Source organism: Pipra filicauda, unplaced genomic scaffold, assembly GCF_003945595.2.
Source record: "Pipra filicauda isolate LSUMZ 115617 unplaced genomic scaffold, ASM394559v2 scaffold193_size2426894_pilon, whole genome shotgun sequence".
NCBI classification, from domain to species: Eukaryota; Metazoa; Chordata; class Aves; order Passeriformes; family Pipridae; genus Pipra; species Pipra filicauda.
Window position 1 is genome coordinate 1755583 of NW_024104302.1, and position 26528 is coordinate 1782110.

The 26528-nt window shown below is 60.4% G+C and overlaps 3 protein-coding genes across 3 annotated transcripts; 2 read left to right on the forward strand and 1 right to left on the reverse strand.

Annotated features, from left to right (window-relative positions):
• The first annotated feature begins 215 nt into the window (after window positions 1-215).
• On the forward strand, window positions 216-12141 carry EZH1 (enhancer of zeste 1 polycomb repressive complex 2 subunit). Its single transcript, XM_027747279.2, has 20 exons — window positions 216-293; window positions 803-923; window positions 1477-1605; window positions 1897-2016; window positions 2530-2650; window positions 3332-3505; window positions 4282-4384; window positions 4653-4816; window positions 5572-5663; window positions 6174-6348; window positions 6780-6976; window positions 7373-7464; window positions 8021-8061; window positions 8484-8609; window positions 9121-9299; window positions 9796-9891; window positions 10264-10345; window positions 10476-10556; window positions 10659-10743; window positions 10852-12141. Exons 1-20 carry the CDS (start codon window positions 283-285, stop codon window positions 10910-10912), a joined length of 2250 nt encoding a protein of 749 aa, XP_027603080.1. The 5' UTR covers window positions 216-282; the 3' UTR covers window positions 10913-12141.
• Window positions 12142-12523: 382 nt separating this feature from the next.
• Window positions 12524-21132, reverse strand: CNTNAP1 (contactin associated protein 1). The gene is made up of 24 exons (XM_027747266.2): window positions 20995-21132; window positions 19787-19888; window positions 19416-19609; window positions 19167-19314; window positions 18764-18967; window positions 18511-18695; window positions 18281-18424; window positions 17685-17946; window positions 17458-17607; window positions 17219-17390; window positions 17024-17130; window positions 16799-16918; window positions 16455-16658; window positions 16222-16378; window positions 15938-16065; window positions 15639-15806; window positions 15344-15562; window positions 15027-15266; window positions 14716-14952; window positions 14415-14542; window positions 14204-14297; window positions 13850-14083; window positions 13680-13727; window positions 12524-13592 (listed from the first exon to the last, which is right to left on the reverse strand). The coding sequence occupies exons 1-24, from the start codon at window positions 21071-21073 to the stop codon at window positions 13402-13404; spliced, it is 3915 nt and encodes a 1304-aa protein (XP_027603067.2). The 5' UTR covers window positions 21074-21132; the 3' UTR covers window positions 12524-13401.
• Window positions 21072-25491, forward strand: CCR10 (C-C motif chemokine receptor 10). The gene is made up of 3 exons (XM_027747916.2): window positions 21072-21342; window positions 23302-23408; window positions 24409-25491. The coding sequence occupies exons 1-3, from the start codon at window positions 21072-21074 to the stop codon at window positions 25489-25491; spliced, it is 1461 nt and encodes a 486-aa protein (XP_027603717.2).
• Window positions 25492-26528: the final 1037 nt, after the last annotated feature.

Below are 26528 nucleotides of genomic sequence, written 5' to 3' on the forward strand. Positions count from 1 at the left end.
GGAGCACCGGCGGGAACAGCGGGAGCACCGGCGGCAGCGGGGCGGGGGCGTGGCCGCGATGCGGGGGCGTGACCTGCGGCGGGACAGGGGCGTGGCCGCAAAGAGGGGGGCGGGGGAATACGCGAGACCAGAGGCGGGGCCTGGGGCCAGGCGGGGCGGGGCCTGAGATTGGTCTGGGCGGGGCCTGAGGCTGGTCTGGGCGGGGCCTGGGGCCTGGGGCCGGGCGGGGCGGGGCCGGCGCGCGCGCAGTGCCGAGGGGGCGCGCGGCCTCCCCGTGTCGCGATGGCCGAGCAGTGAGTGCGGGCGGGGCCGGGGGGTCCCGGGAGGGGAGCGGGGTCCCGCAGTACCGGCCGGGACCCCGGGTGGCTTCGGGGCCCAGCCCCGCTCCCCGGCCCGCCGGCGTCGCCGGCCCCGGCTCGCTCCGGTGCGTGTTCTCGGAGCGCACGGGCCCGGCCGGAGCGGCGCGGGAGCGGCTGGAGCTGGACCTGCGGCTCTCCGGCGTCATGTCCCGGAGGGGGATCAGGGACCCCAGCAACGCCCCGGGGTCAGGCGCTGCCCCGGGGGCTCGCGGGGCAGGAGCGGCCGGTCCCGGTCAGCGCCGCCCCTCGCTGCTGTCCCGGGCCTGTTCGTGCGCCTCGGCCGCGGGTGTTCCGCAGGGAGGAGCACTGCAGACCGACCGGGCCATTATTTTGCCTGGTTCAAGTCCATGATGCATTTAAAATCCGCAGGGATGTTTTTCTAATATCACTTGTTTCCGGGATTGAGCTCTCCGTTATTTGATGTTCTTTCTGTACTGTTATAGAAAAATGGAAATTGCCACTCCTCCGACATCGAAGTGCATCATGTACTGGAAGAGGAAGGTCAAGTCCGAGTACATGCGTCTGCGGCAGCTCAAGAGGTTCCAGGCGAACATGGGGGCAAAGGTACAGGCATGGCAAGGGCTGGGCTGGGGCATCCCTGAAACGCTTCCCTTCAGCTCAGAGAGTCCAAGCAGTGCCAGGGGGTGTCAGCCCGTGGATTGATAAGCTGTTCTTGACTTGCAGGCTAGATCAGTGGGAACAGATGCTGCTTTTCCCCGTGCTCTGTCCTTGGTCTCGGGCCATGTGGGCGATTGCTCTCGCACACAGAAGGCTGTTGGATGAGCCCAAAAGGGCTTGTTCCCACTTGGTTTTTACAGTATCTCCCTGCTGAACCCTCTCAGTGCTGTGGGTTTCAGATGACTTTCTCTTGGCAGCAGGATTTCAGAGGGGGTCAGCTGGGACCAGGAGTTGCCCTAAGCTCCCTGGCTGTTGGGTGGGTTCTCAGCGCAGTTTTGTACCAATGCTGAGTTTAATTAGAATTTCATCTAATGAGTATCACCAATCTGAATTGCTCAGCCTTGTTTGTGTTTTGATGCTCAAAAGAGAATCTCAGGAAGAATTTTAGTGTTCTCAACGGGATTTCTTAAATTTTGAGAGCTCCTTTCTCTCCTTTCAGGCTCTTTTTGTGGCTAACTTTGCGAAGGTTCATGAAAAGACTCAAATCCTGAATGAAGACTGGAAGAAGCTGCGAGTGCAGCCGGTGCAGTTGATGAAGCCAGTCAGTGGGCACCCGTTCCTGAAACAGGTGTGCAGTGGAAAAGGAGCACAGCAGCAGCAAGTGGGGACTGGAACCAGGGCTCTGTGGGGATATGGGATGAGGTTTTGCTGTCCTAGGTCAGTGTCAGGCTGTGCCTTGCACTTCTGGGATGCAGAAATGGGCAAAAAGTACTCCAAAGGCTTTTTCCTGTGCAGGAATCACAGAGTGGATGTGGGGCTTCCATGTCTTTGTCCTTTGTCTTTGAATTCTGTTTTCTCTCAGGCTGGGGCAGCCTCCCAGGGTGGTTCCTCACTGCCCTTCTCTGTACTTGTATTCCAGTGCACTGTTGAGAGCATTTTCCCAGGATTTTCAAGCCAGACACTGTACATGAGGACCCTGAACACGGTGGCACTAGTTCCCATTATGTACTCCTGGTCCCCTCTTCAGCAGAATTTCATGGTATGTGGGAGGCTGTGGGGCGCAAGGTGTGTGGTTGGTGTGTGATTGTTACACAGCTGGGAAGTGGTTCTTCAACCCACTTGTTTCAGGCAATGTCTGCTCGAGAGATGATGGAAAGTGTTGTTTTAGATGCTCGTTTTGTGGAATCCCATAAGCCAGCCATGTGTCCACACTGTGGCAGCCAGGTGGCCTTTACATATGACTCTTTGGCAGGGTCAAGGAGTTGCTTCACAGGGCTCAAGGAGTAAATATGTTTTTTGGGGTCTCGCTTTATTTGGGTTTTTTCCTAGGATTTTTATGTCCTTTTAAACAAAGAATTTTATTTCTTAGACAGGTCCTTTCCTTTGTGACTGGGTGACAGTGGGATAGCACTGACATGTCAGGGATGAGACATCTGAACTTCTGCTGGTCCCTGTGTTGTTGGCAGGTGTGAGGGACTGGAGCAGCCTCGGCCACAGCCTCGCTGGTATCAGCAAATGCTGCTTTTCTGATTTGTGTCTGATCTCTCTTCAGGTGGAGGATGAAACAGTTCTGTGCAATATCCCTTACATGGGTGACGAGGTGAAGGAAGAAGATGAAACCTTCATTGAAGAACTTATTAATAACTATGATGGGAAAGTTCACGGAGAGGAAGGTAACCTGGGAGCAGCCAGCCCTGTCCCTTCAAGGCCAGGTTGGATGGGACGTGGAGCAACCTGATCTAGTGCCCTGTTCATGGCAAGAGGTGGAATGAGATGAGCTTTAAGGTCCTGTCCAGCCCAACCCATCCTGTGGTTTTATGGTTCAGTCTCTTGCAAATAACATATCTAAGTAATTCAGAAGTCAAAAGGTGGCAGCAGTAACCAGGTTTTCTGTGGGAGCTCTCAGAGCAGGGAAACGGGACTGTGCCTGCTGTTCTCCTTTGCAAGGACACAGTCCTGCCTTTGGATATCCTGCTCCATTCTAGGCCTGAGGTGCTCTGGAGCAGATACTTCTGTGCACAGGGATTCACAGGCTCCTCTGGGATGCTGAAAATATGCAAGGGGGTGGGAGGAACTCAACAACTCTGTTCTGCTTGTGACTTTAGCCAAGAGTTTAATCAATGAAAAGCCAGTATATTCCCCTGCAGCACTGCCTGTCCCATCATAAAACTGCCTGGGGGGAGAAAGGCAGGGAAAACTCTGATGTGGCCTGTCCCCACGTTGCTGAAAACGATAAAACACTCCTGACAAAACTGAGAGAAGGGCTCGGCTGGTAGCAGTGATGTGGCTGGCCTGTGGTTTGCCATGGCAAGGAGTGAGAAGGATGGTGGCAGTCCCACATCTCTGTGTTTCAGAAATGATCTCAGGGTCAGTCCTCATCAGCGATGCCGTATTCCTGGAGCTAGTGAACGCCCTGAATCAGTACTCGGATGAGGAAGAGGAAGGACACAATGATTCTGAGGTGAAACAGGAGGATGGGAAAGAGGAGCTGCCAGTCACAAGGAAAAGAAAGCGAATTGCAGCAGAAGGTGGGTTTGGCCACAGAAATAGGCATTATGGTGGTCACGTTTCCATCCTGCTCTGGGTTGTTCTCACTGTCCACTGTGGACAGGACAAGAAATCACCAGCTTAAAGTGTGATGAGAAGTAATTTAGATGAGTCATCTGGAAACCCATTTCCTGGTGAGATTAGCAGAGCTGGGTGTTATCTGAGGAGGCTGTGGGAGCTCTGCGTGTGGAGGTTTTCAAGTGCTGGTCTGGCAAGCACCTATCAGGGAGGTGTGGGTGGATCTGTTTCTGTGGGAGGCAGGGAGATGGGACATTTCAAATCCCTTCCAGACCCGCTTTCCATGTATTAGTGTTTCTCTTCCCTCTCCTGTGGCACCTGGAGCTCTTGTTACCTAGAGGAAGCTCTGGTCTGTAGGATTTTCCTGTGTCCTCGATGACCTTAGGAATGCTGACAAGTAGTTTTGTCTTTGTCCTTGATCTGTGGTGATTTGGGTGCCACAAGTACCAGGACCTTTGTGGATGTAGAAAAGCATTGTCTGAAAGTCCTGCCCTGGGACAAATAAATAGTAATAATGCTTAAGAAATGTTGATTCTTCCAGCAGTACATCATACTCTGCTGAAAGTGATTCTGAAAATGCCTTAGCCTGGTTGCAGGACTTTAGGCTTATCCATTGTGTGTGGGATTACATTTCTGTCTTAAAATACAAACCTGAACATCGCTGGAATTGCTCTGTGTGAGAAGGAAAGGCCCGTTCACATCAGCTTGGCTGAGGAATTCTGTCTCCTCTTCTTTGTAGGTAGCAAGAAGTGTTCCAAGAAGCGTTTCCCCAATGACATGATATTCACTGCCATTTCTTCCATGTTTCCTGAGTACGGCTTTCCAGAGGATATGAAAGAGAGGTAGAGGATCTCTGCTTGGGTTCTGTTACCTTTCTTAGCAAGAGCTGAAATCTCTGTTTCAGAGGCCAGCTCTGGCCAGGCCACAGAGCTTGGTGCCTGCAGGCTCCATGGGCAGAGCACGTTTTGAACCTTACAAAACCTTACAAACTGCAGTTCGGCCTCGAGGTACCTGGGCCAGAGTCTGACGGGCCCAGGTAGTGACGTAGCCGTGTAAAGTGTCCCAAATGGGAGAGCGTGCACATCCCTGGGTGTTTCTGTTTGTCAACAGGTACCGGGAGCTCACGGAGGTGTCGGACCCCAACGTGCTGCCGCCACAGTGCACTCCCAACATCGACGGGCCATGTGCCAAGTCAGTGCAGCGGGAGCAGTCCCTGCATTCCTTCCACACCCTCTTCTGCCGCCGCTGCTTCAAATACGACTGCTTTCTGCATCGTAAGTGCCGTCTCGGCCGGACGCTTCCCTAGAGCCCTCTCTCCTCGGTTTTCCTCTGCACGCCTTGCTTAGTCCGTGCTGCAGTCTCTGGAGGGTGGTGCCTCCCGAGTTTGCAGTGGGGCCTTAGGAGCTGACAGGTGCCCAGAAGCCTTTTGTACAGACGGCTCCACTCTTTGCTCCCGCGGACGGCAGACCGACCTGCGTGGCCGTCCCCTCTCCGCGCTCAGCACGCCTCATCCGAGCTCCCGGCAGTTTGTGCCGTAGTCCTGCCACCACCAGACTTTGCTCTTGCTTTGCAGAAGCTCGTCAGTGAAAGGCATGAATGTTTCACTGCCAAAGTCTGGACATGCCCCTGTGTTTTGTTGCCTCACTGGAACTTACAGCTTCATCTTAGTCCTGTTCCTGCGGTTGGTCCTGCCAAAGCCTTTTGGATACTGCTTAGCTGCTGGACCTGCTGTTCTCCAGGTCTAAGGGCTTCTTTGGGAAGTCACAGGACTTTTTCCAGTGAATTATTTATTAAAAGATATAATATTAAGATCACGTGGTCTTTTTGTTTCAGTCTGAAAGCAGATCCTTTTCCTATGGCCTCTCCTTTCCAAGCTGCCGAGTCCCCATTGTGGGTTGGAGCAGGGCTGCCCTGGGGTTCAACTGCCACAGGAGCCCTTGGACACACAGGCTCCCGCTTCCTGTCCCTTGCAGAGTGGGGGGAGACTCTTGGAGAATGCTAATAGTAAAGATAACTGTTACTTTTTCAGCTTTTCATGCTACTCCTAATGTGTACAAACGAAAGAATAGAGAGACCAAGATTGAGCCAGATCCTTGCGGCGCAGACTGTTTCCTCTGGCTGGTACGTTTCTGCGTTGCTGCTTTAGAAACCACAAGAGAAGTGCCCTGGCCAGCCCTGCTCTGCAGAGCTCTGTGGACCTTTTTCACAACTTCCAGAATTAGTTCTAGTCCTTGTTGGATTCAGGACAGCGTGAATGCAAATGCAGACCTTACCAGATGCATATTTTAGCAGATGTCCAGCAAAGACTAATTCCAGAGCTAGCAGATGGGAAATTGTGTGACAAATGATTTCTCTGGACTCAGTGCAGTGTTAGAGAAATTAAACCCAGGTTAAAAAGGAGCAGAACAAGAGGCCAGGAAGATACAGAGGAGTGGGCTGAGGGGGGGCCAGGGCCAGGAAGCCTCTGCTGACCAGGCAGGGTTTGGCACTTGCTGAAGAGACCACACATGGCCGGCCTCTTCCACCTGTTCTTGGTGGTGGCAGGACGGGGTTTGTCCCAGGGCCTGTAGAAAAGCCTTCCTGCCTCCCCTGGTCATCTGCCACTCGTCTTGTCTTCTGCTCTGCTTGCAGGAAGGAGCCAAGGAGTTTGCTGCGCTGCACAACCCCCGGTCCAAGTGCTCAGGCCGGCGCCGCCGCCGGCACCACGTGGTGGGTGCGTCCTGCTCCAACACCCCAGCAGTCACCGAGACCAGGGAGGGTGACAGTGACCGGGACACGGGCAACGAGTGGGCCTCTAGCTCCTCGGGTACGGTGCCAGCCCCGGGACACCCGCTCACCTCTGGTGTGGGCAGTGAGGGCGGGTGGGTTCTCACAGCTGGAGTTCTCCCGGGGTCCCCTCTGCTTCCAGCACAGCTGGGAAGTTTGGAGTTAGCAAACAGTCGGTGTTCCCAGAAAACCTGAGGGACACCAGCCCTGCCCTTGCTGTTATTGGATTCACTGTCCTCTCCCAGGAAGAAGGAAAGTTGGCAAGAAAAGCGAGAGCTTTCCTGGGACCTGCAAAGCTCAGAGCGAGCCCTTGGCTCTGAGCACTGTTCCCAGCCAGAGGCAGGAGTGTGTGGCCAGGAGTGCAGTGCAGGGTTGTGAGGCACTATGAGGGGACCACTGGCCCCCAGAACCACGACGGCCAGATGCCTTCTTCCAGGGTGTGTTTGGCTTAACATCTGCCTTTCCTGCCAGAGGCCAACTCCCGCTGCCAAACCCCCACCAAGCAGAAGCTGAGCCCGGCCTCCTCCCAGCTGTTTGCAGTGGAGACGCCACAGGAGCCTGTGGAGTGGACGGGAGCTGAGGAGTCACTCTTCCGTGTCTTCCACGGGACCTACTTCAACAACTTCTGCTCCATTGCCAGGCTGCTGGGGACAAAGACCTGCAAACAGGTGGGTGCCCAGAGCAGGCGATACAGCAGCAGGAGAGGGGCCAGAGCCGCTGCCTGTTGGTTTTATTTCTCTGCCACAAACCTCCCCGAGGAAGGTGTCACATCAACACGTTTGGAGTCCAGGGTGTTACTCTGCAGCAGTGCTGCTGTTGACAGAGCAAACCCTCTGTGCCAGTGCTGTGGGTTCCCTCCTGTGTGTTGCAGCCGGGCAAGCAAGCGCTGGTTTCCCAGGCAGGAGGAGCACATGGGCAGAGAAACAGGGCAAAGCTGCTGCTCACTGGGCCTGGGACTGGGAGCCCCGCTGTGTGTGCTTGCTCACACTCTCTGATTATGCTTTTGATAAAACAACTGAAGTGCACTGAACCTGTTTCGTCTTTTTGCTTCTGTTCTCTGGTAGGTCTTTCAGTTTGCCGTGAAGGAATCACTTATAACAAAACTGCCAACAAATGAATTAATGAATCCATCCCAGAAGAAGAAAAGGAAGCACAGGCAAGTGTGGGACAAGCTTGTTTTGTTCTTTAAATGCAACCAGATCCACTCCTTTTTGTGCCAACGCATTCCTGGTAATCCCCATCTGGCTCCCATCTGTGCACACATCCTGCTGTCACACGGGACTGCTGGTGCTGCCACTGGGTGCTGGCCCTGGCCCAGCTCGAGGGCTGCTGCCCTTGCTGGAGGCTCGGTGGTTCTGGGGTCTCGGTGGCCCTGTGGCCCTGGGCTCAGCCCAAAGACAGGGCACTGCTGGCTGCAGCCTCTGCTGCCACTGCCCTAACAGCAGCCTCATCCTCAGCTCCTCAACCTGTGACCCACTTTCTGTGCTGATCCCAGTGTGTCCAGTATTATTCTGGCTCTGGTGTTTGCCTTAAAAAGCTTCTGCTGCAGCTGCATTGCTCTCATCTTTCTCCATTTTATGGCGGCTGCTGATCACTAATGCATGAACCTGCCAAGCCTGTCTCTGCTGTGCTGGCTGCCGGTGCAGAGCAGTCCTGGCCGGCTCTCCCTGATGGCTCATGCATCCCCTCAACCCTTTCTGCTCCTTTTCCAGGCTGTGGGCTGCACACTGCAGGAAGATCCAGCTGAAGAAAGGTAGTGTTGGCTGTGGCTGTGTCATGGGAGGTTTGTGAGGGTCGAGTTCTCCAGCTCTGACTGCCACAGTGGGACAGCCATGTCCTGCTCACCATCCTGGCAGCTCTGCAGTGCAGAGGGGAGCAGCTCTGCCCAGCCAGGCTCCCTGGGGTGCCGGGGGCGTTGTGGCTGTGCCAGTGCCCGCTGAGGCCACACTTCTGGTGGGGTTTGCTGCAGCCAGGGGGAGGCTGAGAGCTGGTGTGCAGCCCTGCTGTACACTGGGCTGTGGTCAGTGAGCACAGCCTTGTGCCTGTGGGAGCCCTCACCAGTGCAGGCAGATGAGAAGCTTGCACCTTCTCTGCTCCAGTGCCCTGCATGTGCTGCTTTGAAAAGATTCCTGCAACGTACAGCTTCTAATCCGGGCATTTCTCATCTTGCTCTAGATAATTCACCAACCCAGGTGTACAACTACCAGCCCTGTGACCATCCGGAACACCCCTGTGACAGCTCCTGCCCTTGCATCATGACTCAGAATTTCTGTGAGAAGTTCTGCCAGTGCAACCCTGACTGTAAGGAGAGACCGAGGACTACTGGGCAGGAAAGCAGCCAGCTCTCCTGGCACAGAGCAGAGGGAGGGTGCAGAGCTGGGGCATGCCAGGGGCCTGCTTTATTCCTGCACTCACTGCTCTGTCCATCTGCAGCAGTTTGATTAGCAGCTGTTAAAGTCCAAAGGGAAATAGTTCCATGCTGCCCTGCAACTCTTGGCAGCTGAGATGCTGCTGTTAGAGAATGCTCATCACGGTATCTGTATCCCATGGGTGCTCTGCTGCTGGTCCCCTGTGAGCAGGATGTGTGACCAGCATTTAGGATGGGCATTGGGTCACTGCTCTGCCATGTTTGTTTTTCGTGTCTGGGCTTTCATTCCCAGCTCTGTAATGGAGAGGCTTTGTTCTGTCCCTGCCCAGGGCCTGCTGGGGTGAGACCTGGCTAGGGGAGGAACATCTGGGGCAGGGACCCTGCGTGGCCCCTCTGTTCTCTGCCAAACCTCACAGTGCAAACCCGTGGGCTGTGTCACTGCAGGTCAGAACCGCTTCCCGGGCTGCCGCTGTAAGACCCAGTGCAACACCAAGCAGTGCCCGTGCTACCTGGCTGTGCGGGAGTGCGACCCCGACCTCTGCCTCACCTGCGGCGCTTCGGAGCACTGGGACTGCAAGGTGGTCTCCTGCAAGAACTGCAGCATCCAGCGAGGTCTCAAAAAGGTATTGACAGCAGCATGGCAGGGGCTGCCTCAGGGCTGATACACAGCTGCTGCTGCTGTGTGGGAGGGGGGCATGAGGCCCCCGCAGCTGCCTGAGTGCTGAGGTCTGGAAGAGAAGCTGCTCTGCCCCGGGCTTCTGCAGCACTTACTCTGGAGTGGGGATTGTGGATGTGAAAATCAGGAGACGTGAGTTACGTGAGGAAGGGTTGAGAGCAAGTGAGTGTAAAAAAAAGTGGCTCCAGAGAAAGGTTTAGTCTTGAATTCTGCTGGTCAGGGCAAGGGATTTTGCATTAAAAAAAAAAATCAGAGAAAGTTGCAAATTAGTGTGTGTCAAGTCCTGTGCAGCTCCATATAATGGTGTAAGTCTGTAGGGAACCATGTGTCACCATAACAAGGGGATGCTGGATGGACACTGACTCCCCTCTGCCCCTGTGATCTGGGTGCTGTGAGGTGCTGTACCTGCCAACCCTTCCCACTTCCTTTCACCTTGGTTCCAGCATTTGTTGCTGGCCCCATCAGACGTGGCTGGCTGGGGCACTTTCATCAAGGAGGCTGTGCAGAAGAACGAGTTCATCTCCGAGTACTGTGGGGAGGTCAGTGCTGCTGTGCCGGGCGCACGGGGGTCTGCCTGTGGGGGGAGGGCTTCCTTCAGCCATGGGGACAGCAGGGACAGCTGCCTTCCCCAGCTCTGCCATGGCCATGGGCTCACTGACCAGGTTTGGAGAGTGAGTCTTGTGCTATTTCAGAACACATCTCAGTACCTCTGGCCCTCCACTGTGGAGGAGCATGTTCTATGTGCACTGCTCCCTGGGAACCCTGCTCTGGCCTCTGCCCCATCCCTGGGAGCCCTGGCGAGCTCCTGCCTGTGAGATGGGAGGGAGGGCAGGAGCGTTTTTCTGGGAGGCAGGTGAGTGCCTGGCTCACCCCTCAGCTGCTGAGTCTTTCAAGGCGTTCTCCCTCTACAGCTCATTTCCCAGGACGAGGCTGACCGGCGCGGAAAGGTCTATGACAAGTACATGTCCAGCTTCCTCTTCAACCTCAACAATGGTAATTCCCTGGGGCTGCCAGGGCTGGAGAGGCCAGGGCTGCTGGCCAGGCAGGCAGGCTCAGCCCAGGTGACAGGCCTGGCCTTATACCACAGTTTTCTTCTTTTTTTTCTTTTTTTTTTTTTAAATAGATTTTGTTGTTGACGCCACCCGCAAAGGAAATAAAATCCGCTTTGCTAATCACTCAGTGAACCCCAATTGCTATGCCAAAGGTGAGATCCCCCTGCCCAGTCAGACCAGGCAGGGTACAGTGCTGTGAGAGCTCTGGTCCAAGCTGGGGCTGCCCGTCTCTGATATCATCTCTCTGGTTGCAGTTGTAATGGTGAACGGAGACCACCGGATTGGCATCTTCGCTAAGAGAGCCATCCAGGCAGGAGAGGAGCTCTTCTTTGACTACAGGTACCTTGGACAGCAGGGGAGTGGGCTGCAGGTGTGACCCCACCTTCTGTAGAGGTTTGTGGGGACTGTGGGAGGTCATTGCTGCAGCCGTGACTTCCTGTCTTGCAGGTACAGCCAGGCAGATGCCCTGAAGTACGTTGGCATAGAGAGGGAGACAGACATCATCTAGGCCCGGGGGCAGTCCCGGCACACCTTGCTGCTGCACCTTGTAAGCAATGCCATGTTTGCTTCACGCTGACATGACTGCTGCTGTTCCCACTGCTGTGTGTGTCACAAGTGCTACTTTCCATCCAGACACCCAGAGAGACTCAGGGCAGGAGTGTGAGCAGTGCCTGTGCCCCAGCTGCTGTCCCAAGGTGGTTTCCCCTCTGCCCCAGCTGGCTGGGGCACAGGAACCACCCAGCCATGGCTGGAGTTGGCACCAAGGGATACCTGGGGATGGGAGAGCAGCACTATGCAACATGTCACTTTGAATAGGGATGCCACTGAGCTGGGTAGAGACAATGTTAAAGTCAGTGCCCATGGTGGCCCAGGGAAGGCTCCTCAGAAACCTGCCTTGGGCTTTGTGATCCTCTGGCCCTGGGGATAAAGGGGAAATATTCTCTGGCAGGGTGAGGTTTGGCCTTAGCGCCCAATGCAAAAAGGAAAGAAAAAAGCACTTTAAACTAATCCCCAGTTGGTGGCTGGGCCCTGTGTTTCATGCTGGGTATGGAGGGACTGCAGGCATCCTGGGCGACCTGCATCCGTCAGCACCTTTGCAGGGACATCGCTCTGGGTTTGGAACAGGGCAGGCTGATGGGGCCTGGCATGACCTGAAGGTTGGGGCTGTCCCCTGAGAGCCACATGGGCTGCCAGCTACCTGCCCAGCCTGGTGCTGGGTGCTGGGCCGTGCTCTGCCCACTGTCCAGGGCTGGGTTCCCAGGATGGTGCAGGGAGCCTGGCCAAGCCCTGGCCTGGCACCGAGGGGGCTGGGGCCCCCCAGCCCCCTTCCAGCTGTGTGGTACAAGAACACAGAGAGCTGCTGTGTCTGCCTGGGAGCCAAGCTCTCCCTGGCCCAGCCCTCACCATGCTTCCCCAGTTCCCTGCCACGGCAGGCCAGGCTGTCTGTCCATCCTTCCCACTGTCCATGATGCCCTCCTGGAGCTTGGAGGTGTTTGGGTTTGTCTGGAGCAGTGCTTGTACCCCAGCACCTGCCTGAGCCCTGCTCCCTGCCTCCTCCGTCTGCCTGGCTCTCCTCAACCCTGCTCTTGGCTCAGCATCTTCTGCCACCTTGGCCATAGCTGCACTATGCCAGGCTTTTGTCTGTGGTTTGTTGACGGTGAATAATGGTAATAATAATGCACTTTAAATAACATGGCTTGTAGCCTTTGTCATAATAAAGTGGTAGCCAAGACCCTCCCCTGCTTGCTGGTCTCTGTTACTTCGGGAGCAGCTGGCAGCAGCCTGTTCCCTGCCTGTTCCCTGCCCGTCCCCTGCCTGCTGGGCTCAGCCCAGCCATGGCTCCTCAGAGCCCAGGGGGAATCGCGAGTGGTCAGGAACTGCCAGCTGCCCAAATCACACTGGCTCAGGGTGGGGAGGGGACAGAGGTGTGTGGCAGGGAAAGCAGGACACAATGTGTGTGTGCAGCAGCAGCTGAGCTGCCTCTAGCCCTGGCTAATTACACCCTGCAATCCCATTCCAGGAGCAGGAATTGCTGGTGTCTGTGTGGTCCCTCTCCTGGTGCAGGCTAAGCTAGGGTGAGGGGAGAGGATCTGCCTGGGCTGCCAAAGGGAAGGCTGGGGAGTGTCAAACGCCGTCATTCTGCCTTTATTTGATTATCCTCACATCTCATTCAACAGAACAGGATTTTTAAAAATAAAGTGCCCAGTGGAGCCAGGCCTTTGGGTAGATAAATGCGTTTCTGTAACATCGTCTTACCACAACACAGCGAGTGAACAGGAGCTTTCCCTGGGCTGGAGGTTATCAGCAGGACTGGCACTTCATACAGAGAAGTAGCAAACTACAGACCACGCACCATGACACGCGGAACGTCGGGCCCGCGGGAGCTTCCGTTTGGTTTTTTATACAAACCGATAGAATAAAAAAACCCAGAGTGTAGTAGAATATCCAGCAACAAAAATGGTAGAAAGGATCTGTACCTGATCTTATGAAAGCAGCATCTCAGCAAGGTGCAGCGGCGGCATGCGCGGCGCCGGCGCAAGGTATTGCTCGGCGCCCCGGCTGTGCGGGGCCAGTGCTCGTGGCTCTGCGTGGCGCTGGCGAAGCGAGCAAAGCAGCGGGTCATCTACGCGGGCAGCGCTAACGGGTGGCAGCAGCCAGGTGCCCCCGGCCAGAGGGAGGGTGGGGGCCGGGCCCGGGGCTCCCCACGGGAGGCCAGGCGGGATTTGGCAGCTGCGGGGGCAGCAGCCTGCCTCCGGCGAGGGGGCTGCTGCCGTGCCCAGGGCGAGTGGGGCTGGGGCTCGGCAGGTCACAGCCGTGCTCCGGGGCCAGTCGGTGGTGGCCACGGGGAGGAGATGGTGGTCGGTGCGGTCTGGGCCGTCCAGAGGAGGATGTTGGCAGTTCAGGTGTGCTCGGCCCTTTGGTCCCGCGACGCTCGCTCATCCCCGGGCAGGTCTTGGGGATGTGGGGGCTGTGAGCCTGTCCCACCCCCAGCCCCTGCTATTCCCCTCTCGCCTCCTCCAGGATCTGGGGCAAGTTCTGGTCCTTGCGTGCTGACGCTGGTTTGGTAGCACTGCCGTAGTCCTGGATGGCCTTGGGTTCGTTGGTGTGGTAGGAGCCCTTGTAGCGGTGGTGGTAGAAGTACAGCAGTGCCAGCAGCCCCCCCAACAGCAGAAGCAGGAAGATCACAACTGTGGGGGAGAGGCAGCAGTGAGGATCTGGGAAGGAGGTGCAGGGCCAGGGCAGAGCATGAGACACCATCCAGGGGCTTCACTTACACCCAATGATGATCCCAATCCAGCCGTCGTCGTGCACATGGGGGAACTCTGCAGAGATAGAGTGGGTAGCTGAGAGTGGGCTGCAGCGAGGTCTTGTGCTGGAGCTTCCCCTCTGCAGCTGGTGCTTGTCAGGGGCTCTGTTCAAGCCAGGGTCCCACCACAGCACCTACCGATGCCCATGTACCAGGGGTCCATCTCAGGAGGGATGAGGATGGTGGTAAGGGGGAGCATTGAGGCACAGCTTGACTCCACCAGCTCCCCCCGAATGCTGTAGGGCCGCAGGGCACTGGTGGGGTAGAAGATGGTTTTGAGGGGCACGAGGGTGTTGAACTTCACCCCTGAGAGGCAGCCTGAGAAGCCAGGTGTGTTGTAGCGCTGGATCTCGGGGTCAATCACACCGGTTTCTGTGGGAGTACAGAAGGAGATAGCTCATCCCTCCTGGAGAGCAAGGGCCATGCTGGGCAGAGGAGACCCTGGAGACTCCAGCATGGGAAAGGGGTGGCCAAGGGCTGGACCCAGCTCACCCATCACACGGCCCAGGTAGAGGTTTTTGGGAGAGTCCAGCTTTCTGTCCACAAACAGGGAGAACTGTTGCTCCATGACGGGGAGATAGTCCACCTGGGAGGCAGGTGCCCAGTGTCAGTGCCCATGAAGCCACCCCACCTATACCCCTCTCAGCCTGACCTGCAGCCCCAAAGCCCCCAGGCCCTGCGGGGAGGGTGCCCTGGCCCGTACCTGGGTATACAATGTGCGGTGCAGGCGGGTGATGTTGACATGGTGGGGCCTCCCATCTGTCACTGGCTTGGTGGTGAGGGCGAAAACGTAGGGGCTGGTGCCCAGCTGGTAGCGTAACTGCAGGCTCCCTGCAGGCAGTGGAGGCCATCAGCAGGGCCAGAGCTCTCAGTGGACACGTCCAGCTCGTCTATAGGGCTGGGGAGTAGCATCCACAGAGAGGAGGGTCCCGTGCAGCCCCAGAACTTGGGGGGGGTCCCCTCAGGCTCTGTGTGAGCCCCAGGGCAGGGAGCCCTGCCCTCACCATCATCCTTGATGAGCACGGCCATATAGTCCTTTACAAAGGTGCTGACATAGAGCAGCACAGCGGGCGCTGAGGTGGTGCTGAAGCTGAAGCTGACCTCCTCGCTGGTGAGGTTGTAGCCAGGCAGGGGCTGCCAGGGGCTGCTGATGATGCTGGCGAACTCGCGGGCGGCGTACAGAGACACGGGCAGGATGTTGTACCGCACCCAGGTGCCCTCCTCAAAGTACCCGCCGATGTCTGGGGGGGAGCCCACGGGGTGAGGGAAGCGTCAGCTCCTCAGCCCCTCTCACCCCACGGAGCACAGCCCTCACCGTGATTGCAGAAGGGCCCGGTGAAGGCAGAGATGCTGCAGTTGCAGCTGTAGTGGCTGTAGTGCTCAACGCAGAGCCCGCTGTTCTGGCAGGGCACCGGCGGGTCCTGGCAGTAGCCGGTGCAGTTGACCCGCACACCCTCCGTCTCGTTGGCCTTGCCCTCCAGGTTGAGCGTCACCCCGTTCATCCGCAGCCCCCGCAGGCACCCCAGGAATGGGCGCATCTTGTGCTCCGCTGCACCTGCAGTGGGGCCGAGGTTCGGTACCCTGTGGCACACAGGGACCTGGGGGTGTGGGGCCACAGCCAGGGGCTCTCACCGACATAGAGGGGCCTGTCAAACTCCAGGCGGACGAAGCTCTGCGGGGGGGCCGGCCGGACCACCCAGGGCAGCTTGTCCACCCGCAGCCGTGCCAGCTTGACGTTGAGCTCAGCCTTCACCTGGTGCCACTCATCATCGTTCCAGGGCACCACTGACCGCACCGTCAGGTTCTCATCCCCGTTCCCAATGTCGTAGATAAACACCACATCCCTGGTGGCTGCAAGGATGTGGTGTTGTGAGGAGCCCCCCAGCCCTGCCGCCCCCCTCAGCCCTGCCCCCCTTGCCCCCCGTACTGTTGAGCTCAATGCGGATGTAGTTTCTGGTGCCAGGGTTCTCCAGGAAGACTCCAGATAGGGCAGTAGTCTTGAAGTAGAAGGAGATGTCAAGGCTGTGATTGGCCTGGAAGGTGGGGAAGATCAGGGCTGCACCCCTGTTGAAGGAGACGGTGTTCCAGGTGTTGCCTGTGGGGAGCAGGAGAGGCAGTGAGGGATGAACAAGGACCCTCCCTGTGTGGGGGACCTCGCAGGTGTGGGACCCCTGTGGGTGTAGGCACTCTGCAGGCAGGGGACCTTCCGTGGGGCTGGTCACTCACGGTCTCCGTAGCATCGCAGGGGCCCCAGCAGGAACTGGGCTTCAGAGCCAGTGCGGTTGGTGTCTCCAACCACAACCTGGGTGACAGGCAAGTGGTCCACAAAGGTCAGCAGACCTTTGTCTGTCCTCCTGCAAATGGTGTGTGCATCAGAGTGGCCGTGAGGGGCTTCTGTCCCTTTGCCAGCCTGCACCCCTATTACCCCCATCTGAGGGCCCCAGAGTCTGTGCCCCCCATGACTGCAGCCCCCACCCCTCAGCCTCTGTCCTGCAGACCCCGCCACTCACCACAGTGCATGGTCGGCATCACAGTTGCAGAAGTACTGGGGGTCGGCACAGTTCTTGTCCAGCCCGCAGGCGCAGCGCTGGATGCCCGGCCGTGAGCCACCCCAGTAGTAGTGCCGTTCATCATTCCGGCCCATCCAGAAGCTGAAGGGCAGCCCAGCTGCAAGCACAGGGGATGGTGAAGACAGTCCCAGAGCACAGCCCTGCAGTGCAGCCCCAGTCCCCCCAGCACTCACAGGGAGTGTTGAGCAGGCGAGAGTTGTAGCAGTGGAACTCGATGCGCTGCTCGCAGTACTCAGAGGCATTGGCCAGTGCTGAGACCTCAGCCCAGGAGGCGTTCCAGTACTCTACAGCCCCCAGGTAGAGCTGGTCCACACTGGAGCCCGTCACCCGTGTGGCGTAGTGGCGGTTGTGACGGATGATGGTCCATGCTCGGTCCTCTGCACTGACAGGGAGCTTTTAGGACTGGACCCCCAGGACACCCTCACTACCTCTATCCTGCTCCAGCCCCAATACACAGGCAGGGCTGGTCCCCAGGGGCACAGGACAGAGGGACCCCCTGGCCTCCTACTGCCCCCACCTCGGATGTCACAGTACACCATGAAGGGCTTGAGTGGCCCGCTGCCATCCGGGTCGATGGTGTAGTTGCCCGAGGTTTTCCCGCTGACCCGGTAAGCATCACATGATTCTTTGTAAAGGGCTGAAAGAGAAGAATGAGGTGGGGGTCAGTGTGAGGGGGATACTAGGCAGAGGGAGGGGCCACAAGTGCCCTTATTGTCCCTGACCCACAAGTCTCCAGGCTCACATTTGTGACAGGTCTCCCCCTTGTACCCCGTCAGGTCGCAGATGCACATGAAGTCATCCCAGGACTGGATGCAGCGGCTGTCATGCTCACACAGGTTGGGGGTGCACCTGAGGGTGCAGAGGGCTCCTGTCCCAGCACCAGCACAGCCCCCCAGTGCCCCTCACTCCCAGGCAGCACCCCTGTCCCAGTCGATACCTGTCCGTGATGCCGCAGACATTGAAGAACACATTGTGGTACTGCGCCAGCCGCTGATGCACCAGCAGCTCCACATCCACGGGCAGCAAGTCCACGTTCAGCATCTGCAGGCAGCCATGGAAGGCTGTCTGGTTTGACCTGCAGCCGGTGACTGAGGCTGGCTTGGGGCAGCCTGCAAGACAGAGCAGGGTGAGCAGCCCCTAGGTACATGTCGCCCTGGCCTCTACCCCACTGCCCACCTCCAAAGAAGTATTGGCTGCCAGTAAGGAGCTGGAATGGGTGTGCCACCCGAAACTCAGCGCCATCATCATCATCAATGGTCACAACAGCTGAGCCTTCCCGTGCCACCAGGTGCACTGAGTGCCAGAAGCCGTCATTCAGGCGATACCCTGTGGGGACAGGAGGGTGTGTGGGGAGGCTCCACTGCCACACTGGCCCCACTGCCCACGCTGGCTCCCCAGCCCACCTGCGGCAAACTCCAGCTTCTTCTTGCCAGGCTGGGAAATGGAAACATTGACCTGCCCCTCGCTCAGCACCATCTCGAGGGAGCCCAGGCCACTAGAGAAGTTGGTGTAGAGCAGGAGCCCAGTGGTGTCCCAGGAGCGGAAGCGGAAGCTGACGGCCAGGCGGTTCCTCCGTGGGATCCCTGGCACCCGCAGGTAATTGTTGATGCCAGCAAAGGTGATGGGGGTGTTCAGCTGGTCCTGGCAGTAGTGGCCCACGCTGCCCTGGGGACAACCACGGGAGGAGGTGAGGAAGGGGATGTTCCCATGGCAGGGAGGCCCCTCCCATCCCCACAATCCTGGCCCCAATCATGCCCAATCGATTCCAATGCCTGGTAGAACCAGGCAGGCACCCCAGGCCAGGGATAACCTTGCATGGTCAATGTGGTGCCGCTTGGCTGAGCACGGCTGCTGCCCAGCCCCGCACCACCCCACAGCGGGCAGGGAGCCTGGCCTCAGGCAAGGGGTCACCCCCCAGTGGGGCTAAGGACATTCAGGAAAAGGATCCTCCCACAGCAGGGACAGGACCCCCAGAGAAGGGGCACCCCCCGGCCTGGACCTCGAAGCGGATGTTGGGTCTCCGGTGCCGGGCCAGGTCAGCGATGTTGACCCCATTGAAGATGATGTTCTCCACGCAGCCCCGGAAGTTTTGCCGGTAAGTGAGGTGCTGCTTGTCCTGGTCAATCACCCCCCCAAAGAAGATCTGGGAGGCAGAGGGAGAGGGTCAGTCCCTCTCTGGGGGGACACCACCAGTCAGCATCCTGGCAGTCCCCCGCCTGCTGCACCCACCTCAGTTTCGAGGTCAAGCTGGTCGAAGGTGCCACGGCAGCGGAAGCGCTTGACCTCCCCGTCCAGCGTCAGGTTGACGTAGTGGCCGAGGCGCTCAATGTGCAGTGAGTGCCAGTGCTGGTCATCCAGGAGGCTGCCCACCGCCACTGTTGTGTGGCCCTCACTGGCGTGCAGTGGGCTGCTGCCTGGGGAGGGGCAGCGTCAGCCGGCAGCCCTCTGGCCCCATGTCCTCAGCCCCCTGGCCCTGGCTCACCTAAGCTGATGTGCAGGAGGAGCTGGGCCTGTTTGAGCTCCACCGTGATGTAGTCACCCTGTGAGCCCTCTCCATGCATCAGCACCCCGTCCTGCTCCAGCGTTTTGAAGTTGAAGGAGATGTCATCCTCAAAGGTGCTGACCCTCTTAGCCCGGAAACGGTAGGAGATGGCATCATCCCCATCAAAGTAGAGCACGTGCGACCCTGGGGAGAGCAGAGCAGCCCCAGACATGTCACTGCCTGCAGCAGCAGGTGCCCTGGCACGGGGAACACTCCCTTCTGCTGTGGTCTATGCCATGGCTGCAGACCATTTGGGCGCAATCCCCTCTGAGAGTGTTTTCCACAGTGCTAGAGCCAAGGTCCTGCTGCACAGGGCTGCTGGAGCCCCTGGCCAGGTACTCACGGTAGGGGCAGCCGTAGAGGCCCAGGCGCAGCCCGATCTTCCCACGTGGATTCCATGCCACTGGGATGATGCGGATGTAGCGTGCAAGGATGGGGTAGTGCAGGTCATGCCGCACCACCCCACTCTCGTTCACATTCCCAAAGAACGTCTGGGGATCAAGGGTCACTGTCAAACACCTTGCTCCAGGCTAGGGGTTTCTGCCCCCCTCAGAGGACCCCCTCCCACAGGGACCTCAGGACTCCCCCCTACCCAGTTGCTGCCCTGCTGGAAGAAGGGTTTCCAGCTGGTGGGGTGGTCTCCATAGAGCACGATGTAGCGTGTCAGCCAGTCATAGGTGTTGAAGGTTCCCTGCGTGGCCACCGCGTTGATCCGGTGCTTTTGCATCAAGTCGATCTGGAGCCAGGGCTGCTTGTCCCGGGGATCGGGGGACCAGCCGCTGGTGCCTGTGGGGGAGCTGCTCAGCTGATCCCACAGCCCTGCTCCCAGTGGCTCCCAGCTGAGCGGGGGCTTCTTGCTCGGCCCCACCCCAGCACCCGACTGGATTCCTCAGCCCTCGCCGAGGACCCTCCCGGCCCACGTGCCCCGCCCAACCTGCGTCCCGATCCTGCAGGGGGACTCACTGTGCAGCCGGGCAAAGCTGGGCGAGTAGAAGATGTTGTATCTGGAGGAGGCACCGATGGAGTAGGAGTAAAGGGGAGCGACGAGCTCATCGTAGCATGGTCCTGTGGGGAGAGTGGGGCTGGGGGCGTGCTCGGGGCACTGAGCTGGGCAGTGCCCCTATGGAAGCTCTCCCGACCCGGCCCTGCAGACTCTGAGGGCTCTGGGGACCCCTACAGATTCTGTGGGCTCTGGGGACCCTGCTGCCTCTGAGGGCTTTGGGGACCCCGCGGCCCCCTCGGGCCGGCGGCGCGGCGGGCCCGCTCCACTCTCCCCTCCCACTGCAGCGGAGCTGACACACCTCTGCGGGCCCCGGCGCCCGCACCAGCCGCCTCTGCACTGACGTGGGCGACGGGACCCCCCGTCCCGCCCTGCCCCGCCCTGCCGGGTCACAGTCCCTCGTGGGAGCCCAGGGGGTCCCGTGCAAACCCTCGCGGCACCGGCAAAAGACGCTCTGACGGGGTCGGAGTCCCGAACCCCTCTCACAGGGTTCCCCCGGCCGTGTCGGACGAAACCCGGGGAGTCCACGAGCACCCCCAGCTCTCACTGCAAGGCTTGTGCTCCATCGCCCCCCGGTCCACCGCCCCCCATCCCCCCACCTCCATCCCTTTTCGCCCCGACCCTGGGGAAAGGGGCCAAGGGTCCCGGCTCCGGGGGCCGCAGGGAACTGTCCAGTGCGGCCCAGACCTCGCCCATCCCCGTGCCCGAGCAGATGCCCTAAGCCCCGGTACCGGGCCCGGCCCGGTTCAGCCCCGCGGCGGGGTCGGCCCGGCGGGCGGCGGCGCTGGCCGAGGTGCTGGTGGAGCCCGGCAGGTCCGGCGGGGCGCCCCCGCTCGCCTCGGCATCCCCGGGCATCCCGGATCCTCGGGGCATCCCGGCTCCCCCGGTCCCCGGAGGCTGCGGGCGGGCGCGGTTCCGCCGGCGGTGGCGGGGCTGCTGGGGGCCGCCCCGGGCGGGGCGGGGAGGGGGAGAACCCGGACGCCCGTGTCCGGCGGTGACCTTGAGGACGATGCGGACCGGGGCAGTAGAGGAAACCGAGGGATGCCCGGGGGAGAACGGGGGATGGTCGTGAGAGCGGGGTTGCGGGGGCGGCTCAGGGATGCGGGGCCAGGGTGGCAGGCGCGGTCCCGCAGTGCGGAGCGGCCGCTCCCGGGACTGCGGCTCCACTTACGTGCCAGGCAGCCGGGGCCGGGGCGCAGGAAGCCGACGCAGGCGGCGAGCAGGAGCCCGAGGAGGCGGCGGGCGCCCATGCTGAGCGCCCCGAGCGCCCTCGACGCCGCCGCTCCCGGTGCTGCAGCCGCACGGCGGAGCGGGGCCGGCGGCTCCGCCCATGGGGCGGGGGGGGAGGCCGGGACCGGGCCGGGGGGGCGCGGGGGCCGGGCTTGGCGCAGCGCAGAGCCCTGGCCCCCCTCGCCGCCCCCCGGAGCAATGCTCCAGCCGGCCGCCCGATTCCTCCGGTCCTCGGCCCCACGGGGTGCCGGCCGCCTCGGGCTGCACCGGGACACGGCTCCCGGCCTCGGTGGGCTCGCGGGGGGGTGCACGGGCATAGCGAGGCCGTGCAGGAACTCCTCTGGCATCCCCGGGAGGTTCCTCTGCAGCGCCTGGCCCTTGTCGAGCCCCGAGCCCCCCCAGCCCTTATTCCCTTGCAGCCCCGGTCTGGAAGGGGGGTCGGAGCGGTGCCCACAGCCCCCCCGCAGCAGATGTGGCGGCGGTTTGTAATCAAGCCACAGATTAAGGCCTTCAGGTCTCCGGGTCGCTGCTCTCTCCAGTGGTGCAGAAGAAGGGATTTAGCCCGTGTCTGCTCCCAAACAATCCCCAGATGCCCACAGAGAGGCCGGGGGGGCTGGCGACTGCCTGCCCTACATACACCTACAAACCCTCTGTGCCCCGTGTCCCCTGGCCCCTCAGGAGCAGGAGACCCACTCTCCCAGGAGCCCTAAGCAGCTCTGAGGGATGGAGATGCCCCAGCAGCTGCTGGGTCCATGCTTGCTCTGGGCGCTGGGCAGGAGCTCGGCAGGGCAGCTCCACACCACTGGCTCTCAGCAGGGCAGCACAGCCATGACCTGCGGGTACCCAGTGCTGGGGCTCCTTCCTGCCCAGGCAGAGTCGAGACCTGGGCTGGGGAGTGAAAGAGGGAACAGAAAGCCCCAGGTGTGGTGGGGATGATGTGGGACAGCCAGTGGTGCACCGAGAGTTCTGCTACCGGGAGCTGGAACCATGTGCCAGGGTCATTGGCACCTGCCCTCCTGTCCCCCAGACCCCAGCAGTGCTTTCGGGTCCATCCCCAGGAAAGGCACAGCCCACCTGACCTTATCCTGACACCCCTGGGTGCTACCTGCTCTGGCCACAGCCCCCATGTTCTCTCCTTGTGCTGAGTCAGGTCTGTGACAGCCCCGGTGGGGACATGCGGAGTCCCTGATGTGCTGTAGGGCCAGCATTGGCCCCGGGACTCTCCTCCCTCTCCTTCCCCCAGGATGCAGGGTGTAGGATGGCACCCCCTGAGCCAGCACTGGGCAGAGGTCTGCAGCCACATCCCTGCACTGCAGAAAGAGCAGGGGAGGGGAAATGACCCTCCAGCAAAGAGCTCTGGGGAACCCCCAGGGACTGGAGGCCTCTGCCCAGTCACTCTCCAGCCAGGGCACAGCAGCTCCACAGCTGCACAGCCCCATAGCTAGTGCCTGGGACCCCACACCCGTCTGGAGGCAGCAGGAGGGCCGAGGGCAGAGCTGGGATAAGCCGCAGCAAAGACTGATGTAGCGGGGGAGAAAGGGGGATTGAGGGATTACTGTGGCAAACGGCTGGGAGCCTGTTAAAGCTGGGGATCAATTTGCTCTCCCCTGGGAAGTGGAAAGTGGGGCCTCTGCCCCACAGGAACTAATCTGCTTCTCAACGAGGAGCTGGGAATTTTGTTGTCAACAACCAGCAACATGCCTGCCCAGAGCCACAGGGGTGCAGGGGCACAGGGGCCTGGGGTTGCAGGGATGCAGAGTGCAGGGCCAGGCTGGGACCTCTGGGTGGGAGGTACAGCCTGCACTAGCAGCCACCCCAGCTCCTGGAACCACCATGTTTCCATCAGGATGAGATGATCCTGGACCAGACATGGCTCTGCTGATCCCACTTGAGCAGCATCCTTCCTATGCCCAGCTAAGTGCCAGCCCACAGCAGCATACACTTAATTTCTTGGCCCTATTCCCTCTAGCCTCCCCTCCAGACCTGCAGAGGAGCCACCAACAGCCCCAGGGTGGGCTGGGGTCTCCTGCACATGCTGTGTACCCTTGGCCAGACGCCGTTCCCCTGGCTGGGTGCTCCCAGGCTTGGCCCACAGTCCTGCATGACAGGGACTGAGTGGAGCTGCTATTTCTGTCTCCAGCATGCAGATGTAAAAGATGCACAAAATAAAAGATTCAGGACAGGCTCCGGAGGGGAGCCACCTCACCTTCCTCCATGGGGCTGGGTCTGTGCTCTGCACTGTTTTCAGTATCAGAAGAGGCACGTGGTCAAACCACAGGTTACAGAGCGCTGAGACATCAACAGCTCCAGACCCACCGAACACGGGAAAGGTCCTGCTGTGCAATGCAGAAACAGGTGAGAGGCTGTGGGGTGAGGGGTTTGCTGGGGGCAGGAACCCCCTCACTGTCTTTTCTTATGTTTTTTAGATAGTTTTCTTGTGAACCCTGTGGGTTTGGGCTGAAAGGCAAAACCCTATGGAATCCGGGCAGTACCTGGTGTTCCGGTTCCCTGGGGCCTAGAGCAGGGAAGGAGCTAGGAGAGCTGCTGGAGAGTTATCTTTCCCTGACACTGCATTCAGATCCCACCTGTGGCCCCAGAGCAGGTGGGGGGGCTCAGGCCCAACTGCCTGGACTTGCTGACATGGGCCAGAGTGAAATTGCTGTTAGGAGACTGCTCTGAGTCAGAGCTGTGTCAGATCCTGACATCCATGGCAATGGGGTCCCAGCTGTTCAGTGCCAGGCTGCAGTGCTGTCCCACTGCCCCAGAGCAGGGCTGAGCAGCTCTGTGCGCAACTGCCTGCAACATGTGCGAGGCAGTGGGATGCCCTGGGACCTCCCTATCTGGGGCCAGGGCCAGGGAGTGTGGGGCTGTGTCTGCACTGGGATCCCCAGGGTGGTGCATGGGTGGGTGGGTGGTTTGGCCACCCAGGGATGGTGGTGCGGAGCCCCAAGACCCGACTGCCCAGGGCAGCCAGGGCTGTAGGCTGGGTGCTGATCCCCAGGGGATGCTGGAGCAGCTCCCCAGGCAGGTGCAGGATTAGTCTGTGGGACGTGGTGCTGTGCTGGGGACGTCGTAGCCGGGGTCACGTCCCTTCACCAGCTCTGCATCACAGGCAGCTGCTCGGGAAGTGTGCGGTTGCTCTTGCAATGACTGAGCATGGTGAACCTCCCACTGCTGCGGGGTGGGTGTGAGACAAACCACCCTGCACGTGGGGCTGGGGACTGGGGGCTGTGCACGCCCAGGCTCCCCGAGGTGGGGTTGGGTGGAGAAGGGCTGCCCTCCCTGGGTGTGGTGCTGCACCCTGTGGCCGGGCTGCCACCACCGAGCCCTCTTCATTCAGTCTCCCTCTGTGCAGGCAACCCCCAGCCCCATCTCAACGGAGCTGATGGCCACCACCGAGTTCTACTCCTGGGAGGACGAGTACTCGGGGGAGGCTGGCATGCTGCCCGAGCTCTGTGAGAAGCAGGCAGTTCAGGGCTTTGCCCGCACCTTCCAGCCTGTCGTCTACCTGCTGCTCTCACTGCTGGGCACGGTGGGGAATGGGCTGGTGCTGCTCACACACACCCGCTACCGCCGGGCACACAGCGTCACTGACGTCTGCCTCCTGCACCTCGCCCTGTCTGACCTCCTGCTGCTCCTGACTCTGCCCTTTGCCGTCACTGACACGCTGCAGGGCTGGTCCCCAGGTACGGCCGCCTGCAAGGCACTGCAGGGTCTCTACGCCCTCAATTTCTACAGCGGCTTCCTCTTCCTCACCTGCATCAGTGTGGACCGCTATGTGGTCATCGTGCAGGTCCCGGCCGCCTGCCGCCTGCGTCCCAGGGCTCGCCGCCACGGCTGGCTGACAGCGGGGCTGGCCTGGCTGCTGGCCACGCTGCTGGCACTGCCCCAGTTCATCTACAGCCAGGCAGAGCAACACCAGGACCTCCGGCTCTGCCGAGTCGTCTTCCCCCATGTGGTCTCACGGGTGGCCCGGGGGGCCACCAACCTGGTGCAGGTGGTGCTTGGATTTGTGGTGCCCTTCCTGGTGATGGCGAGCTGCTACACGGCTGTGGCACGTACGCTGCTGGCGGCCCGTGGTGCCCAGCCCCACCGGGCACTGCGAGTGCTGCTGGCCCTCGTGCTGGTGTTCGTGGCCCTGCAGCTACCCCACAGCCTGATGGTGCTGCTGGACGCGGCCGAGCTGCTGGCCAGCTGGGAGGTGAGCTGCGCCCAAAGCCGCCGCAAGGACTTGGCGCTGCTGGTCACGGGTGGGCTGGCATACCTGCGCTGCTGCCTTAACCCGCTGCTCTACGCCTTCCTGGGCCAGCGCTTCCGTCGGGAGCTGTGGCTGCTCGCCAGCGATGCCGGCTGCGTGGGGCCCCTCGAGCCGCGCTGTCCCGGCTGTCCCAGTCCCCGCCGGCGGACATCGCTCTCCACATACCTGGATGTGGTGTAGGGGCACAGTGCCTCCAGCCACGGCAGGAGCCAGCGCCCCGGGGCTCGGCCCCTCCGTGACTCCCCGGGGAGAGCCCTGCCCATACATGGGCTTGCCCCGGCAAGCAGCCTGGCGCAGGCAGCCCTAGACAATCCACACGGTGATTGCACACTCGTGGACAGAGGGAAGAGCATCTCCACAGCACCTGCATGTCCTGAGAGTGCCTTCAGTGCCCAGTGACCCGCCGGGACAGGGGTCCCCACAGTGTCACACGTGCTCCCGGGGAACCCTGCAATATCACGCGTGTTCTGGGGGGATCGTCTAATATCACGCGTGCTCCGGGGGGGCCATGCAATGTCATGCGTGCTCTGGGGGTCCGTGCGGTGCCGGTGAGCTGAGTCGGTGAGTGCAACAGCGGGGCCAGGCAGGCAGCTGGTTCTCACTCTCACAATAAACCTCAGTCGAGTCCCGGTGGGCGAGCGCCATCTCCGTCCGGGCCGGGGCTGCCCTGCGGGCTCTTGCGGGACAGGAGCTCGGGGCCGGGTGGCGGCCCTGTGGCCACCGGCGCTGGCGGGCGATGCCTGCAGGAGGCAGCAGAACCTCGCTCTTCCTGCCCGCCCGCTGCCCGCCCTCTGCCTGCTCGCTGCCCGTCCCCTGTTCACCCTCTGCCCATCCCCAGGGCCGGAGAGGCAGAGACTCCCCAGAAAAGCCCACCCTGGGTCCGACTGGAAATCCCATCCCGGGGCGGGGGCAGAGGGACGTACCTCTCCCCTCCTCACTCCCCCCACGAACTCCCGTGCCCCAGCACATCTCGGCCCGGCGGCTCCCCGGGGCCAGGGTGGTGCGCTGGAGCTGGCCCGGCCAGACGCCCCCGGGCTGGCACATGACTAGCGGCTCACGGCCACGGGCCGGCAGCACCGGGGCCGTGCGGTGCCTCATGTTCCGGGCCTGGCTGAAGAAGCACTCTGGGGTGCCGGAAGCAGCACCAGGCCTGGCTAGGGTGCAGCCTCTCATGGGATCTCCCAGCAGAGCTGGGCATGCAGGGAAACACCTTCATG